At 39.1% G+C, this 19501-nt stretch overlaps 1 protein-coding gene across 3 annotated transcripts in view; it reads right to left on the bottom strand.

Moving 5' to 3' along the window:
- The window catches only part of pemt (phosphatidylethanolamine N-methyltransferase), a 72944-nt gene that overhangs the window by 33717 nt on the left and 19726 nt on the right, over positions 1–19501 (bottom strand). For all 3 annotated transcript variants that reach the window (XM_071462971.1, XM_071462972.1, XM_071462974.1), the window contains one exon: positions 9296–9411. In XM_071462971.1, the coding sequence (XP_071319072.1) occupies positions 9296–9411 (116 nt within the window). The remainder of the gene's footprint in view (positions 1–9295; positions 9412–19501) is intronic.

Genomic DNA, 19501 nt, shown 5'->3' with positions numbered 1-19501 from the left:
TAATAGTATTAATAGTCCACTATGCAAAATATTTATGTATAATACATGTTTTATCAGCTTGGTTTTCATATTGCAGGTGCTAAAATGTTGTATCCCATACCTACTAAATGAAACCTTAAACTGTAAATTCAAAGTACTAGTGTGCCCAAATGAATCTCTGGCGTTGAGTCGACTAACTGGTGAATAATAACTTCTGAACTGGAATATATGAACCAAACCTTCAGAGGTGAGTTAGCAGGAGGTCTGATGACACAAAATGTTTGATGATTTCTGACTTTTAAGTCCTCGGAAGAGCAAGACTTGTGATACTGTTCATTGCCTGTTAATGCTGGGCCCTTTTTACAGTCTTCGTGGTTTTGTAAATGAATTTTGTTAAGGCCATCATGACCCCACTGCTTCAAAACGTCACTACAGATCAAAAGTTAAGTCTCTGTGGTGTTGAACGCATTCCTAGTGCTGCACACTACAATGGAACACACACAGGTGCTGAGGTGGATGCAGCATTGTGTTTGCCAGCATTAACACACCTGTGGGTTGCCATCTGAATGCAATGTACTTCCTGCAGACAAAAATGACTCCCAAATCAAAAATAGGTTTGGTGTTAAGAGAAAACTGGGTTAGGAGGTCTGTGCTGTGAATCTTATGGCATTGTCCCTTTGTCAAAGGGAGCAGGAAGTGTAATGTGATGCAGCGTGTTGCTTCACCATGTCAAACACAAAGGGCGACTGCTGGGCTTTCTGTTAAGTAAGGTGGTCTACCAAGGTATACTGCTGGGATTTGGATTGGAAAAGAGATGGGAAAAGGGGTCTGCGGAACAGAGATGGGCAGGTGGTCAGTGGGTGTCAGCCACTGACCGCTGGATGTACTGAAGCAGCTGATGACGAGTCACTGCTGATGTAGCTTCAGAAATACAGAAAAACCTTGCATATTTTTCTTTTAAATTAACTTTGTTTTATCATTTTACTGTTTTCATGCTTTTAATTTATTGTGTTACATTTGTTTATGTACTGTAAACATGTTGTTTATGTGTCATTTGTGATAGTGGAGTCTGTTAACACAACAGGTATCAGATAGTAAGGAATGAAGGACCCACAGGAATCAGAGCCATAGATCTGCTCTCTTTCTACCTTTCAGCATGTGAAATGGAAAGTCCAATTAGAGAGAAAGACAGCTGGATGGGGAGGAACCATATGAAGATGAGGGAGGGAAGGTTCAGTGTGGGAGCCAGAAAAAGTCCTTTCACAATGAGCCACTTCACAGCAAAGTTAATAAAAGCAAGATGCATGAGAAGCAAGGCTGGTGATTTCACATAACCACACTTCAGTTTTAAATCATGGGATTTTATCTACAATTTCAGGCTTACAGCTTTTATTGCCACTATGATTAAGTTATAAGACTACAATATTTGATGTGCACTTGTCCAAGCCTGCGACTTAATGTGACACATTACAATTTTGACCAGAGGGATCCTGCTACTCAGAGATGCTGTTATTACTGCATCACTTGTACGCATTTTAATTCAATCTTTACCTCTGGCAATATTCCCTCAATATGTAAAACAGCTCTAGAGCTTCCACTGCATAAAAGGTGGTGATGCTTGTGATCTACATGCAGTAGCTATTGGCCTATATTCACGCTCTCCTGTCTGTCCAAAATGCTAAAGCCAACTCACAACTATGTGGCTTCTGGGAGGATACACTGAGGAAAATTTCCCTCTGTTAGACCAGTCAGCCTTTGCTCCCCTTAATTCCTTTGAATCCTTGGTGAAGTTTGGTTGGATATTAATGTTACAAACAGAACAAATAACTATCGCATATCATGGCAACTGCTGCTCCATCCTCTCATCAATTTCCTACTCTTGATGCCAACAAGTAGAAAATTGATGTCTCTTGCTTGTTAAAGAGAAATACTTAACAGCACCACTTGCACTTCTTCTGAAGTGGGAGTGTACCTGAACTGTATGCTCTTTCTCTCTTTTAATGGAAAATGTGTCAACTTTCAAAATGTGACATATTTCCACCCGAAGTAGTAAGACGTTGGCAGTTTTCGTTTACCTCTTGCAGCATTACGAGCTAAAAAAGTCAACGTGTACTGGGCTGGCCATGGTCAAGAGCCCATACGCACAAATGAAAGCACTATTACTTGTGACATTTCAAACAAATATAATAATGAAATGCTGCATCCTACATGTGCCGCTGACGTAGCAGTTAACAGCAGCTATATTGTCACAATAGTCTAACAAAAGCAGATGCCTGAGTGTCCTTTCTACTTCTGATACAATTGAAGTAGATTAAATAGAAAGGTTATCTTCCGCTCATGCATGACTTGAGAGATGTGACTTTTGGTCAAATATTCTGTATTCCTATCACCGGGTTCATATAAAAGTCAGAAGGGACCTTTGGGTAAAACATCAGATTTAGTCAGAGGCTTTATGGTGAGAATCTTCAGGTTCCCCATGCACTTCACAGAGGCTAGCACCACAACAGGTCCACTGACTCCAGCAGTTCCAATGAATTCCCAAGAAATTATACATGCAGCTTTAATTGTGACTACCCCCTGAACATGCAGAGTGTGACTTCATGAGGGCCACAACTGACAATTTTCATTATTGATTAATCTGCTAAATATTTTCTTGATTAATCTCATAATCTATAATCTTGATTATTTAGGTCATGAAATGCTCATCACAATTTCTAAGAGCCAAATTATTTTATTCTATTCTAATTACTTGTTTTGTCTAAACAATTATCTAAGAAACCCTGTAATATTCAGTTTACCGTCAAAGGAGACCAAGAAAACCAGCAAATATATAAATTTTAGCAGCTGGGAACTGCAAATTCTGTGTGACATTTCTCTTACTTAAATGACTGAACAATTATCAGAATAGTTACTGAATACTTTTCTATTGACTCATCCATTAATCAGTTTCAGCTCTAGTCTTTACCAAGTCCAGTCCTGCAGAGAAAATACAGCTTTGCACCATGTCTTCCTGTTACAGCAAAAGATGGACCTTGTCCATCAGGCCCATTCAGTACTCCAGAAAGCAACCCCATCTGCACTTCAGAAGGGGATGGACAGAAATGAAAGGGATGTGATGAAGGTGGGGAAACTCCTAATACCTTATCACACATGCAGCATATTTTTATGATTATGATTGCGCTCTGTTAGTACTTGTGTCCACAAAAGAAAAGGATATTACCCTGCTTATGTAACTTGAGTCAACGTGATATAAAACAAATTTAACTTCACACCAACACAAACAACAGTAATCTAACTGTAATTCAATAATGTGTGAAATCATGTTTATTATTATTATTGTTAATAAGTTAGAGATGGCTGTTCTATTTTAGACATCAAATCTGTTAAGACAACACATACATTTCTCTGTAGTTTGACTTATCTGCCCTGAACTCAGTGTTATTTACAGTTTTTTTACAAGCACACACATTCAAAAAAAATGGATGGCATGGCCATGACCTGTGCACATATAAATAATTACATTTATTCAAACCTATTTCATATTTTTTGTTTTCCAGGAAAATAAACAACAACTCTTTAGGTAAGAAAACAGTAAATATAATGAATAATATATCACACAGTGTGTGTGATTTTTTCGAAACATCTTACATTTAAGTGTGTTGTTGACATGGCTCTAGTGATGTCAAAGTCATTTGATTGGTCTACCACTGGTCCAGACTATAATATTTGACCAGTTATATGATGGATTTTCATTACATTTTGTACAGTAATGTTGCCCAGAGGATGAATCCTACTGATTTTGGTGATCCCCTGACCCTCCCTCTAGTTCTACTAGGAGGACAGATTTTTAACTTATACACTAAACACATAGTCTTATCCACTAAACTTCAACATTTTGTTACTCAGAACATGTTAGGATGCTATATGCAGCCTCACGGAATCGCTACATTGTACATTGGTTGCATTTTAGAGGACACATCATTTTCCAACCAATCTGAAGGTCTGTAGATACTGTAGATAAGAAGGAACATGTACGGAACACGACAGATTAACAGATTCTAGACTAAAAACAGAAGTGACAAAATACATATTTTGTTGGCCTGTTTTCAAATATCAATCATATTTCTAAATATGGATTTTGGTTTATTCTGTTTTTAGCTTCTAACATTCCCCAAGCATAAACAAAGAGAGCGTGGAAGCGTGACATTTTCATATTTAACACTTGCAAATTGTAAATCCCAACTCCCAACTCATTGTGCCTCCTGTTAATAGCACGGGCGCCAATTAAACACACTCAGCTAATTAAAAAAATGACTTGTTAAAGCCCCCACAGCTTTCCCCAAAGGTCTATTATTAAACTTAATCAATGGAGAGTATCACTGCTGTGCGCTGAGCAGATAATAATAACTCTGCATCCTCTGCATGTCTGTCAAACAGCAGACTAAAAAATCTGTGGTGAAACTATAAAAAGATGCAGCTGTCAGTCAGCTAATCAGCACGCCAGTGAATCAGTCTGTGCACGTGTAAGTCAATGAGGCAATTTAGCAGCTTGAAGGTGAAGCTGTAAGGTAGTCAGTCTGCTGCTCAATCGGTCAGCTTGTCTGTTATTTGCTTTCCAGGGGAGCCTCTTAGGTGTAGCCTACTGTGTTGAGTGGAGCAGAAATTACACGTTTCCACTGTGGCCTCACAGCAAGGGACAAATCTGCTGACCCACCCATCCATTTTGCTCCTGCTTGGCAGCAAGGTCAGCCACAGCGAAACTCTGAGGGCCTCCTTCCTCAAACATCTATCAGTGCTTTTGAATCTTTTAACAGATATTGACCTCAGCTTTTCTAAAGCCATAACGAAACTGTTTTTGGGCTCTGTCAATTTACTGGTAATATCATACTAACATTTTCTGCTGCTGTTTCACATTAGAAACTTTCCTCCAGAGAACTACTGGGAGGCTTTTACTGTGAAGCAGCTACTGTAATGTATTTCTCACCCACGTATGTGCTTTGTTAGTAGTGTTGTGTGGATCGATACTGAAATATCAATACTTCCAATTCGAAACGTTTCTGTTCCAGGATAATTCTCACATTAAAAGAAGGATACCTGAACTCAATAATTTGGGGTATATGTGTCTTTTATCATCAACAAGGACACAGTAGAAAGTAACGCCAATCAAGTAAGGGATGAAGTCTAAATAATACCTGATCGAGTGTTGACATTGATGATGAACAAAATCATGTGTGGAACTTCTTGAGTTCTCAGAACAACAACAATACAGTTTGTGACATGTTTGGGAAGACCGTAAGGTGCTGTGGCAACACCACAAACCTTGTCAAACACCTGAGGTGTAATCACAGGACACAATATCACCTCAGAGTTACTGAACGTGACCTCTTGTTTGTGGTGTTGGTGCCTTTGGGAGGATTAATATGGCTTGTGGTTAATTGATTAACAGAATGTGAGGAAGTCTGTGCTTCTGCTTTTTGAGGTGTTAGAAAGTCTGGTGTTATTTTGTTCATATGTTAGCTCTAACTACCACATCAGAAACTGCGCTCACCCTATATGGCTTGTTACTTAGCTTGTTGTAGTGCTAAACGGTGCACTGAATGTATGTTTCTTTATTATCAAAGAATGAGACAGAGTAGTCTGATGTCATATTTGAAATGGTTAAAACCTACTTATTATTTCCCTTCTCTGAACATGTTAAGCTTTTGTACGAAGTATTGGTATCGTATCGGTATTGTATCGGTATCAGAATACCGGCTTGGGTATTACTTGGTATCGGATTGGATAGGAAATCAGTGGTATCACACATCACTATTGGTTAGTGGCACTACACAGTTGCAAAGTGGAAATAGCTGCTGGTTCATTTGTGGTTTTTACCCATTCTGTATTCTAATTTCCAAAATGTTTTTAATAATATCTTCAGTGTTAGATAACACTGAAACACTGAAACACACTGGACTCGTCTGGATAATGTAACAATACTAGAGGTTTATGTTCTGACCATCAGTTTAAGTTATTTCAACTTTACTGTCAGTTTGGTCTGGTGGATGGGTAGAAACCCTATATGATCCATCAGCCTCAGCCACTTACCACTGAGGGTAGTTGCTTAATTTATCCAAAACTTTGTAATAAATCATTAAAACTGCACACTGTAAAATCAGTCACTCAGCAATGTTTTATGTACCGTATTTTCCGGACTATAAGGCGCACTTAAAAGCCTTTAACTTTCTCAAAAAACGACAGTGCGCCTTATAATCCGGAAACATCTGAGCGATGATCAGTGGAAACAGGATGCACCTGAGCTCTGTACAATGACGCAGCTCTAAAAAGGAACAGCCATTTGACTGAGAACATGCCAGCTGATTCAGGGACTTCCTGACTGATGATTCCAATCATAGAGAGCAGTTCTAGATCCTGCATAAACCAAGAATTAAATTAATAGAAACTTTTCTTAGCTCCTCCCCACCTGGGGCCAGATGCGTAGAACTCTGTGTAGATTTATGACTAAAACTATGTGTACCACAACACCAGAAATATGCAATTGCATTCTTTATGTCAGAATTATAAAGGCGTGCGTATGCAGGATTGCGTTTTAAAAATCTCACTTATTGAGAAATTGGATGCACATGCACAATCCTTTTTTCCACTCCCACAATTGGCCATAAACGGAAGACACTCCCTTACTCCATCAATTTGCAGACAAAAACACTGTCTGTGCCACAAGTTATCAGGCATGGCACAGAAAAGAAAGATGAGAAAGAAGCGCAACTTTGCCGATTGTTGGTCTGATTACAAACTGGAGCTCAACAGTTTGCTTTAGTACAATAACTCCAACTGTAAAGTCCTGTTTTACTCTGAATTTCATCTGTCAGGACTAGAAACATCTTCATTGGGCACCAGACTGGCATCCTCTTTATTTTTCATTTTCACTGAAAAAAAAATAAAAATATGGTCAAAAGAATCTGTGAGGCGCTCACCATACACCCTGTGTTTATAAATACAAATTAATGTGCAGGAAATGGCGTTCGGAGAAATTATACAAAAAGCCCATGACTATTAAACAGACTTCCGTGTCAAATCGCAGAAGCTCTCCGTTAATATTGCTGAGAGGTAGAGATATTTGCACGCATGTGCTCTTCAGCAAAATTAGAAAAAAAGAACTACATTTTCTGAGCAATTATGCGAATTTCTTCGTCATTACAGTGCAACTAAAAGCATTTCAAGGTTATTTACATGTGTGAGTCCATGTTGAACGACTGAGCCATTATTCACCTCATTCACATCTTCTGTTTCTTGCTTATCCGAGTGAATGAATTGTTCTGTACTACAATTTTTAGTCTCTCTGGTTGCACTGAGGTTGATAAACATTCTCTCCAGAAGCACAAGAAGAAAGCCGGCAAGGCGATTTATCGCTTCAAAGCAGCTTGTTCCAAAAGCATTGTTGCCTGGCAACAGACATTACAGACATCCTTTGAGAGAGGAAAAGACAGTCTTCTCACACTGGCATACTGTATATGTGTGTTTTTTGTTGAAGGTGCTTTGTCACCATTTTGATCCATAGTGGGAGGTGTGTGGGTGTGTACTTCCACTGGCTGCTGTATGATGGCAGGCGTGGGGTGACACTGGTACATAAAGAACCGTAGGCACAGATAAGGATGGGAGGAAGAGAAAAAAGAGCAGCAATGAGAGAGAAGAAAAGAGGACACAGGGGTGGAGGAAGGAAGAAGAGGAAGCCATAAAATAGGAGGGCAATGGAACGAAAGGGAAAAGGAGTGAGTCCTGCATGACAGAACTTGAACAAAATGAGGTTTAACACAGTTGATGTAGCATTTTAGCATCAACAATGTACCGGAAACAAAACTGGGTAACTGAAAGAAAAGTTACATAAGGCAGGCCAAGACCTGGAAAGTAGCTTTAACCATGCATTTCACATTGTGAGTCAGCAGGTTGGGGTGGGCTGGAAATCTGCTGAATGGCTTTACAGCACCAAACAGGAAGAGGGTGCTGTTATTCCAGAACAAACAAAATGAAAACTTTTACACTTCCTGGTTATGAAAGACATAAATCTTCTTCAGGTAAGAAAATACAAGCGAGACAGATGGTAACGCAAGACAAGAGGTACAGGAGGTAAAAGAGTTGATTGCAAATCTGGTTTAGTTGTGTTCTAAGCTTAGTGTTAGCCTCCGGTGACCGCATGAAGTCCTGTCTCACAGTGAAGCTGCAGGGTTCACATAAAACATACTATATTAAAAGGTGCAATGTGTAGAATGTGTAGAATTTTAGTTTAAAATGTTCAAAAAGTGAACTAACATTATCAACAGCGTGTGAAGGAGCCACAGAGATGATGTCATGACTAAGACCTCCATCTACTGATTTCACAGGTATTCAATGAAATTAGGATGCTAACCAGCTAACTCCGGCCCGTCCCATCTTGTAATACCACTTAATGACACTGGATGCTATGTGAGTCAGTGTAGTGTCTAGTCTGCCCTCAGTGCTACATAAGAGGACGAGGAACAACAGCTATCTCCAGAGTTTGAAGTTGCAATACAGCTCCCTAGTAGCATCATGGCTTTCTGCTGAGCTCTTGGCAAGCAAAAAGATGCAGTTTGACGTTGAGCTCTCAGCTTTCCATAAATACCAAATTTTTCACCAAAATCAGCGGGTATAAACAAGGTTTTTGAATGAGGTTAAACCTGCTAATAAAAGCCAATTGACCCCTTTTCCACTGCCAATTGAGTTTGCCTGTCACAGACATCAGTGAGAGAGTGAGCTGCTAGCCACTGTGCAGACTAATAAAGGGATCTGTTGCATCTCTCATCCCCAGACTGTTGCTCCTGTAAAAGAGTCTCCATGTGATACACTTCGACCGCTGATTGTGTCTTTTTCAAATTTACGTCAAGGTTCCAGCTCACTCTGTCATCCTATTTGCCTATTTTACCTACTCCTGCTCGCCATTTGCCCAGCTAGTTACATCAGTGACTTATTTTATAACTGATGACTGTACACTGAGATTATATCGATCCAGTAGACCGAGTCAATACTCGTCGATTGGTTCATCATATTGTAACCACTTTACATTACTGTTACCAGACCAGATTAGGCAGGTTTGAGCAGGGGAGGAGGGGGGCAAAGAGGTGAAATGCTGCCACCTATGGATGTAGAGCGAGTACCATGATCTTAGACATTCCACCTTTAAGCATACAATGCTGTGTTAATAAAAATCAAAAAGACTCATACCTCTTATAATAATTCAATTGAAGAAAATGAAGATGATTTGGTTTGAAAGAAATAAGAACAAGAAAGATGTGTGCTTCACCTGTGGCTGCGGTAGACGTTGAGCAAAATGATGACAAAGCCCAAGCAGTAACAGGCCACGTAAGGGCTACCAAAGAACCTGGAGATTGTCCGTGTACGATGTTCCCATCTGGCCACCTGACAAATGACACAGAGACAGAGAACAGAGGAGATGTGATGATGGTGTCCATTAAAAATCCAATCAAGTTGTTACTGCAGGGAGTCAGTCTCTACAATATGCTGAGGGGTGCAGTCTGAAAATGATGGATGAATTGAAAAACACCACTAACTGACTTGCAACTCTCATCTCTGGTCTCCACCAGCTCCTGAGGGAAACCTCTGGCTCTTAGTTACTACACGCTCCACTACGTTGACCTTAAAACTTCAGTGTTATCAGAGACATTTCACTGAAAACGGCTGCTGCTGGAAATGATGCAGATGAGAACCTTGGGGTTCAAGCAAAACAGTAATGTCTGTAAATGGCCATAAAACCAGAACAATAAGGTGAAAGATGCTTTAACATTACTTAGACCTGAGGGGAACTGCAGGGTGGAGAGGAAAAATATCTGTGGGTTCTTTACTACAACTGACCCCTTCCACACACACACAGTCATTTGAGCCATTGTTAATGTAGCCTATTTTTTTCTAAATCATAGCAGCCAAAGTCTTTTGTTATTAGGTAGAAATGATTTTGTTGTAGTCTATACTCTGATTGAAAATGTTGGGGAAAAGGCATTTACCATGAGTAAAGAGCCAGTATGTTATTTTGTTACTGCTTATGTTATTGCCTACTTTCACTTACCTTGAGAAGTCGTGTTTTGATGTTTTGACTAACTGCTCTACCTAATATGAAACCTTGGGCTCTAGATGGTTGTAGATTTTTCAATGTTCTTTTTTTTCTCACTTTGGCAGAGAAGTATGTCATTTGAAGGATTCATTTCCATTTCTTTCTTACTGTTTGAAAATGTCATTTCATGAAATCTCAGCAGTAATAGCTTGAACATTATGAAAGCACTCTTTCTTCCTGTTGTTGAAGCCTGAAATCATCTCAGTCTCTCGCTTCAGCTTTAAGGTAGTATTTAATGTAGCGGTTGGTATATTCATGTCTCAATTTAATAATCATTGCTCTATTAGAGTTAGCCCTGATTAGAAATGTAAAATACAGACTGAGGAACAGACTGAGATGCTTCCTGGCTGAAATTTCTATCTATCCCAAACTAGCTTTGGGGCAGAATCCAGCAGGAGGGTCTTTCTTTTTCTTTCCTGAACTTAAGCAAGGTGCTTCCTCTAAAAATAGACAAAAGCAGAATAAGCAGCACTCCATCACGACAAAAAGCTTCATAGAAATGTTTCATCTAACGAGCCTGGATTATATGAACAAAAGGGCCCAGTCAAGGGCCCTCCTTCATAGCGCTTGATTTCATGGCTTCTGTAAGATTTTTAGCTTACTGATGTTTATTTTGAGAATATTTCTTGATGAATTTGCTGTTTTCAAGACTTTATTAGAACTGTGTCCCTTATTTGCTTTTCAAATCTTTATTTAAAGTGCCACATCATGATATTCAAGTGATTGGATTTTATGATTGTATTTGGACCTCAAAATCATTTACAAGAATCATTTGTGTAGAGCTTTTTCATATGAAAGCCTTTTCTGCAGAGGTGTAATACAGGCTACACCTGTCTGCAGGTTCTTCTGGACCAATTCACTGTGTATGTTAAATTTTTCTTCCATTTATGTTTAAATTAAGCTGCTCGTACAATGTTAATATAATAACTTAATCATGTACCTTTAATGAAATAATATCGCATGATTAGCATCTAAATGCCACCTCAAAAAAAATGTGTAAGAGTCCAAGTAAAGGCTAATTGTGTATGGTCCAGGTGCAAATGAATAGACTTGAAACAGAACATAAGGTTTTAACAATTTGAAAGTCAGACTTGCATTCTTTGATTTGTCTTTAAAAACTGGAGGTTCAAGTGGGAGGAGGCCGAGATCAAAATTAATGTAGACATTCAGCTGCTGTAGTGCTCAGATTGCATTATCTGTTGTCTTCACTTGTTTACATCCATAAGACACTAGGTACATAAAAGCTCATAGGGCAGCTGCATTCTCTTGCTGGAGCTTTCAATTGATGTTTGTTTATAGCTTTCAGCTCTCCATAACCGCACCATTTCCCACAGGAGGTGACAACAAAAGGGAACAGAAGGGAAATGAATAAAGGCGAGAGGAAACAAACTTGATGTGAGTGATTTAGCGACTGCTGAACTTCACCTACTGAAACAGCATTCTTACTGGTTTTTGGGCTCTATGGGAAAAGCTGAGAATGAGAATGCAATGTCTTTTTCAAGATATGGTCACTGCACAGTCTGACTACTAGTCACTAAGCAGCCTGTGGCAGTGATGGAGGGTTAAGCTCCATTCTCGTTAGACCTTGGATCTTTAGAAAAACTGACTGAGTAACTGCACTTATAGTCTCCTGCTGCTAGTTTCTCTGCTCCCCTCTGTCTTTCAATTGCAGGTGCTAGCGACCTCTTCTTTAATATCTCTTTCATCCCTCCTTCCTCTCTCTCTACACTGAGAGGAGAAGACTGCTGTGCAATAAAAGCCCTATAATCGAAGCTCTCCATGTCTCAGAAATGGTAACATTCAAATGTTGATTACATTACAGTATGCTCTGTAGGACACTGGAACACAATGGTAACCAGTTTGTGAATGCAGATATGATAATTTGACATAATGCATTTTGCTGTCAGTATGTAGCAATTTAAATGTGAGACATAATATAGCTGTACACATACATTAGCCTCCTGTCTTGATAATTCATGTAGAATGGTGGCAAAGCTGAACAGCTAAAAGAGAAATAAAGAGGTAGCTGTTGTCGGTAATAATATTGTACCAAAGTGGAGCTTGTCCAAAGGCACATTCAAGGACAAGATTTTGATTTAATCCAAGCTTGTCTTAATACAATTACGTATGTGCTATGTATGTTGAAAGTTCTGAGCATATTTGCATTACAAACATTAGTCAAACTTAACATTAGGCTTCTGTGTCTATGTTTTCTTTGTCAAAGAATTCGCACATAGGTTTGATGCTGAAACACAACAAGAGGAAGGAGTCTTTAAACTTGACTACATGTCCCTGTAAACACAAAAAGAAATGTGCTAAAAAGACTCAGCTTGGAGGAAACTTGCTAGCTAACTCGGACTGCTGAAACCTTTGGCTCAATGGATCACTTCAACATATCAAGCTGATATTAGCTACTGTTATTTAGTCAGCTGAACACTGAATTTGCCTTTCTGTTGGCGTTACTTCTCCTGAATATAGTCTTCTAGTCTGTCAAGATATAATGAGCTGACATTGGGCACTGTCATCTAACCACTGAATGTATCTTTAGTTACCACATTCTCTCCTCAATCTAGTCTTTACTTGGTCTCCATGAGTTTTTGTGACGATAGAAAACAATCAACACAATGTGCCATATTATTAAGAATCCTAAAGTCACCCAATTGCTACCAGGCTAGGTGGTTAACATCTTCACAGGGCTGACACATAGAGACAGACAACCACATACAAACTCACTCACACCTATGGGCAATATAGAGTCAGTTAACCAGTTAATCAGAGAGCCATTTAACCTAATGTGCATATCTTTGGACTGTGGGAGGAAGCCGGAGTACCCGGAGTATCCTCCCTTTTACTAAGGATGTGATCCAAGACATTTGAGTCATGTGAGTGTTAGTCAGCAGGCTACAAAACAACAACAAATCAGTTTGGTAACAGCAATCTGGTTACATTCAAGTGTCTTTGATGTGGAGATGCTTCTGATGTGTTGGACAGTGTGGTTGTGTTTTCAGAGAGGTTAACTGTGTGTCTGTGGTGCTGAATCAACCATGTTGTATCAGACATAATATTAAAAAAGATTTGTTATAAAACTCTGACCATTCCATATATGGGAAGGTTGTTGAGGGCAAGATAATGTGGATAAAACAATCTAATCTACCTCAAGTTAAAGTCTGGGGTTCTAGAAGTAAAATGAAGAAAAAACTGTTTTTAGTTTTACGTTGTTAATGTATGCCTGAGTAGATACAGAGTGTCTTCCAGACATGTTTCAGCATACATCAAATTTCATATATCATATATTCAGCAATGTCAAAAAGAAGAGGAGATACATGAGGTAACCAAAGCAGCCTCAACAACACTGCTGCGTAGACTCCAACTGAAAATGAAAAAAAAATCTTGTGTATGGGAAGAAGAGGAAATTACTTACAATACAAAACGTATTATTGTACACCAAGAGACATATTGTAACCAATGACAATGTCACTTTCCTTAGTTTCCACCTAACAAGTAATCCAGGTGTGAGTCCACATGAAGCTGATAGTCTGATTGCATGTTGAGGCTTTGCACTGGGACTGATATGGATAAAGTACACATTGAAAAGGATGACATGAACGACTGTGATTACAGCATAACCCACCAATCAAGTTGAAATGTACTGATAATTCAAAGCACAATAGACGGGTGATTTTGCACTAAAAGGGTCATCAGGAAGTCAGTGTGTTGCATTTGCTGCTTAGATGTTGAGCAGAGGTAATGATGGACACAAATACTCACACACCCACTTAAACTGCACGCATACAAGTACACTAAACAGATGTGGGAATGTTTGATTCATTCTGTGCATGCAGGTGTACTTTATTAATGATGGCTATTTTGCTTTCAACCCTAAATCTTGGATACTGCACAAGCTGCAATAAAAAAGGACACGTTTTGCACCTTTCTTTCTCTGCATCTAATCATCTCTAAGAAGGTTTTTATAAGAAATACATACAGATATACAGACATACAGCTAATTTAAACACATTTTTTTTCTGTGTGGGAAACATGCCAAGTGCCCTCCACATCCACATTAGCAGGCCATTTATGCCGGTACACTCTATTCCGAGGCAGTGATGAGCCTGCAAGCTCCCCCACAATCATTCAACGCAGTTTACAAACCTTCCATGGTGTACTGGAATACACTAAAAATACTCAGGTGTTCTGCACACAGACTACTGATGCTGTTATCAAATCATCAATCCAGCCAAAGAAATAACAGAAGCCATGGATAAGGAAAGTACAGGGAGTGGCGCCAGCCTGGCAGAACTAGCAGCTCTCCAAGACAAATTCAATCAAGGCTTAGGTAACAGGCTCCTGAGGACATTAGGAAGACATCTGAGGGGAGGGACTTTTGACATCTGATGTTTCTTAAGGGCAGAAATGGGAAAATATAGCTAAAATTACCCTCCAACTCATTCTCCCCTCATTACACCCTCATCTACACACTAGGCATATAACCATTGACAACAAAATTTTAAGTATAACTTATGTAATACCACAGTGCAAAAAAGGTACCCTGGAGTACATTGAGTTGTACTGAACAACAGCTGGTGAGGTTGATCCACTGTATTAATGCACAGCTGTGTGTAATGGAGAACACAGGCGCAAATGCACACGGCACACACGGCAGAGTTTATTAATGCAAGGATGTGTGCTGTACCAGACTAACAAGGAGAAAGAGGACAAGAACATAGACAGATCACATGCACGCCAGAAACATCCTAATTAAATCCTCCTTAATTCAGAAAAGACTGAATGAATATTTAAGTATTTGGGGATTTATGGACATTTTGTCACCTGCAGTGCAGAAAATATTGGCGGCACATGCTCTTTCAGTGAAGTAAACTAAATTTAGATAAATACGGATCAAAATCTGTGTGTCTCTAGGGATGGCGACGTTGGCCTGCCAATTGATTGGTCCACCATTCGGTCCAGACAAACTATTGGATGGACTGCCATTAAATTTTGTACAGATATTTTGATCCTTTGAAATGGTGACTCTGACTTCTCTTCTAGTGCCATTATCAGGTCCAAGTTTTACCATGGAATTTTTGGTTATTAGAGAAATGTCTCGACAGCTACTGACTAAATTGCCATGATATTTTGATTTGAAACATTTGTGATCCCCACAGAATGAATTATTTTTTAAGTTTTTAATGAAAATATCTTCACAACTGCTAGTCAGATTACCATGAAATTTAGTGTGGAAATTTTGTTATCCTATAGGGTGATCTCCCATGTGTTGGTGTGATGTTGCTTGCCTTTTGTTAAGTGTTACAATGAGGTCAACATATCACCTTCACTCACACCTTGGTCCATGAAAACATTCCTAGAAACTTGGTAGCCAAATTTCCACAGTATTTTTCTGTGGATGAATCCAGGTGTTTTTGCAATCTCCTGAGTTTTCTTGTCAAAATGCTGCAGAGGAGGCCCATTTTTCCACCGTCATGCCAAAATGTTGACTTGCACACAAGAAATAATAATTTAATAGGCATAACAAATCACACTAATCAATTCATGCTCCTCAGAAGATGCACCTTTTCCAATTCTCACCCCTCAATAAACTTTCCATCAGGAGTCCCTTAGGAACTCAGCCTTGCACATAACATTTCTTAATATCTAACAGTCAGATTTCTGTGAATTTTGCTCCAGAAGAAATAAATCCTTCGCCATGGTCTTTCCCCCATCACCACTGTCTGGCTAACTCTTCAGCCAAAATACTGCAAAGATCAGTTAGTTGCATTGCTCAGTGGTACAATAACAAGACCTTATAGCTATAATAGCTAATCGACTGCATGTTTTTACTACCTTTGAATGAACAGCTGAAACAATGAATCTGAAAGTTATATTTTACTGGAGTGGGAAAATTTAGTAAATACATTATGCTCTCTAATAATCACCATTTAATTCTGTCCTGAAAACGTACCTTTCATATACCTGTGAGGCCTAATGAGATTATGACATCTGTTACGACTGCATCCATTCCCCCTCCAGGCAAACACTTGAGGATGTACTCATATATCACCCTGATTATATCACCCACATGATTCAGCTGAAATGCTTATAGACCGCAAAATTGCAAAATGAATACATACAAAGGTCAAAGCTATGGACCTTAATGTTCTCCTTGTATCACTTCCACTAGAAGACATCAAAATGAATTGGATCAAATTGACAAAAAAAAAACATAAAAGGAAAACAGTGTATTACTGTAACAGTCATAGAAGTTGTGGCTTGTTTGTCATGGACACAGTTATGTGACTATAATCATTGCCCTCCAGGTACAGAAACATTTCAGTCACATTGTGACCTTGGCTTCTTGACACTCATCATCTGCCTTTATGAAAAGGTCAGGACATACAGACTATTTACCAATCTGTGATACGGTGGTTGGGAGGACAGGCATCTTTTGTTTCACTTTGCATAGCATGAAAGCATTAAACCTGAAGGGATAGACAGAGACACATCATCAAGGGCTACAAAATTAACAACATATTGAAACCAGAAATGACAAAAAGCTGCCAACAGCAGCATCCTTCAACCTGAACCCACAGCAAGTAGCAGTTCCAAGTAGAGGTTAATCAATTGTGGACTTTTTTTTTTTGCCTTTATTGACAGGACAGTAGAGAGTGACAGGAAAGGGGCAGAGGGAGAGGGGGAATGACATGTAGAAAAGAGTCTGGCCGGTCGGGAGTCGAACCGGAGCTCGCCTGCCGAGAGCATCCGCTCATGTGGTACGTGCCCTAACCACTCTGCCATCGGGCCGCCAATTGTGGACTTTTAAAGGCTAATACAATTAGAACAGTTTGGAGCAGGAAAAAGCTGATTGCTAATTAATGTTATTACCTGTGTTCCCCCACCCTGACCCCCTGCCATTCTTTGCTGGAAAAGATTAGACTACTTCTGTTGAGCATGCCATTATATTATTACATTGTTAAATGTAACTCTTACAAACCAGACAGGTTCATGCACATTCCCGGAGTAAGGAGGAACCAAAAGTGCGCGATTTCATTTCATGAATGGATTGTTGGAAGCTGGATTATTTGGAAGAGAGCGCCAACATCAAATTTGCAAGGAAAGTAGCAGTTCAATAGTTTCTTTTCCTCCCTGTTTGTTTGCATTGTATGGGGGACCAAGCACTGATAGTGTTTGCCTTATACTGTATATTTTAGAGATAACTTTTGTAAAGAAAAATAAGGGTCAGATATGACATGAATGCCTCAAAACCAGATGTTCAAATGTTTAGCCCACATTTTCTAACCCTATCACCAGAATGTTGCATTTTTTTATGGAGTGGAGAATTGCTTTCTGAAAAGATTACATCTGATGTAGTCTACATAGAAAAAGCTTGCTGCACATTTATGGCAGTGCACTGACAAAGTGCTGCCGCCTCCACCTCAGTCTTTAACAGTTATCTAGATTATTCTCAGGACTTAATCACATGCACACAGATATATTGAGATATTTTCACTTCATGAATGAATCCTCTATGCAAAACTGTGATGTACATCCCTGCGTGACTGATGGAGGCACCACAACCATCAGCCAATGTTCCACCAATTCCAATAGTTTATTCAAGGTCCTATTGTGCTTGATTAATCAGCCAAACAGATTAATTGGTCAACCTATAGCTCCAAGTATTTATGTGTTTAACACACTACGGATTTCTTAGTGGTGATACCCAATCTGAAAACAACAACAACAGCACACACACACACACACACACACACAAACACACTTTAGCCTACAGCATATGGGTGCATCTGAGGTCACCTCACCCTTCTAATCAGTGTAATGAGTCCAATGAATAAAAACATGAAAACTCTGAAATGAATCTTTAGTCCATCATGAATTATCTGAAGAACTCTTACCTGGATGAACCGAATAAATATGTACAATAAAGAATTTGATTAATGACTCACATCTGCTCCTGATTCTGTTATCTTTAGTATCACAGTCATTCGAGGTCAACCTGTATTCAGCAAATTTTGATGACAAGGCAGAAAGACTCCAAAACAAACACAATAAGCCTTGATATACTTTAACAAAGCCAACAGTTTTAAATACAGTATTCATTGGTATTTTAGGTCTGGTTTGGTTTTCAAGCTCCCGAGAAAAAATTTACTGGCTGGTTTGACACAGATTCATAGATGAGGCCATCTGTTCTATCAGCCATAATATTCCCCAAAGTAAATGCTGAGATCTGCGGGGAGCCACCAAAGCAGCAAGCACAAGTGGTAAAATGATGATATTGTAGGTTTCAAACAGCTTAGCCAAACTTATTTGAAAGAGTAAACAAAGAGAAATTGAAAAACTGTTGGTTTTAAACATCCATTGAAGTCCTGGTTCAACATAAATCTATTGCACTCATGGTTTTTTCTTTGTAATGAGGATTTATTAGCAATCTAACAAGCACACTATCTTTCAGTTTTACCTTGAAATGGAGTGGCAGTCAATCTGGCTAAACCATTGTCTTGTTTACAAACTGTATTACTGTATGACCACTTTTGTTGCTTCCAATTTTAATAATGTTGCCATGTATATCACCAATTGCTATGGTCAGTAGCTACAGTGTTAGCATGGCTGACAAAATCAAAGGATGGAGCCATAAAAATAAAACCCATAAGTCCTAATAGAATGTAGTTTTTCTTCAAATTGTGTTTCAACCGTCATGCTGAGAACCTGTAAACCTGTAAATAATTCCAGGCGATTTCATTTCAATGAATGTCTGGAAAAAGCATTTCATAGCATTTTAACCAAGTTGACCAAAAAAGTTAGCTAGATAGATTGTTGACTCTGCTGTTGGTTAGTTGCAGAAAATACTACAAATAAGGAACAGCACAGGCAGTTGTGGCATTATAAAATGCAGAATTTCACTGCAGTGGGGCTGGGCATCATCCTTTCCAAACATCTCAGTTTCTGCCTGTCCAGACTAAAACACAAGCCCACACTTTCAAACTAAAACGGGGCCAGCAGCATCATAGTGTGTGTAGTTAAAGTTTGCTGTGTTCTTCTTGTGTCATTCTTTGTTAGACGTGTGCACTTATAAATGTTAAAGTATAAAGTCGATGCCTATGTTTTCTGTAACTCACTTTCAGTCACTTAACGTATCCGATCCTGTTTAGTTTGCTCTACACACACACACACACTGCTGGACTGATCACCAAAAAAAAAAAAAAAAGAACATCAACAAGCAAAGAAAGCTTTTAAAATTAAGAGCCCATTTTCTTGGGCTCATATGATTTCTCCTGATCTCTGCTGTCTAACACTCAGCCCCCGCGTACATGAGACTACCAGCCGCTGCAGCAGACGACATGGACAGCATGAGCTGATGAGTACTTTGTTCCC

Source organism: Trachinotus anak, unplaced genomic scaffold, assembly GCF_046630095.1.
Source record: "Trachinotus anak isolate AG129_WGS33_773 ecotype Australia unplaced genomic scaffold, CSIRO_AGI_Tana_v1 ptg000025l, whole genome shotgun sequence".
Lineage (NCBI taxonomy): Eukaryota > Metazoa > Chordata > Actinopteri > Carangiformes > Carangidae > Trachinotus > Trachinotus anak.
Note: the sequence above shows the minus strand (reverse complement) of the source record. Positions and strands in the feature narration are given on the sequence as shown.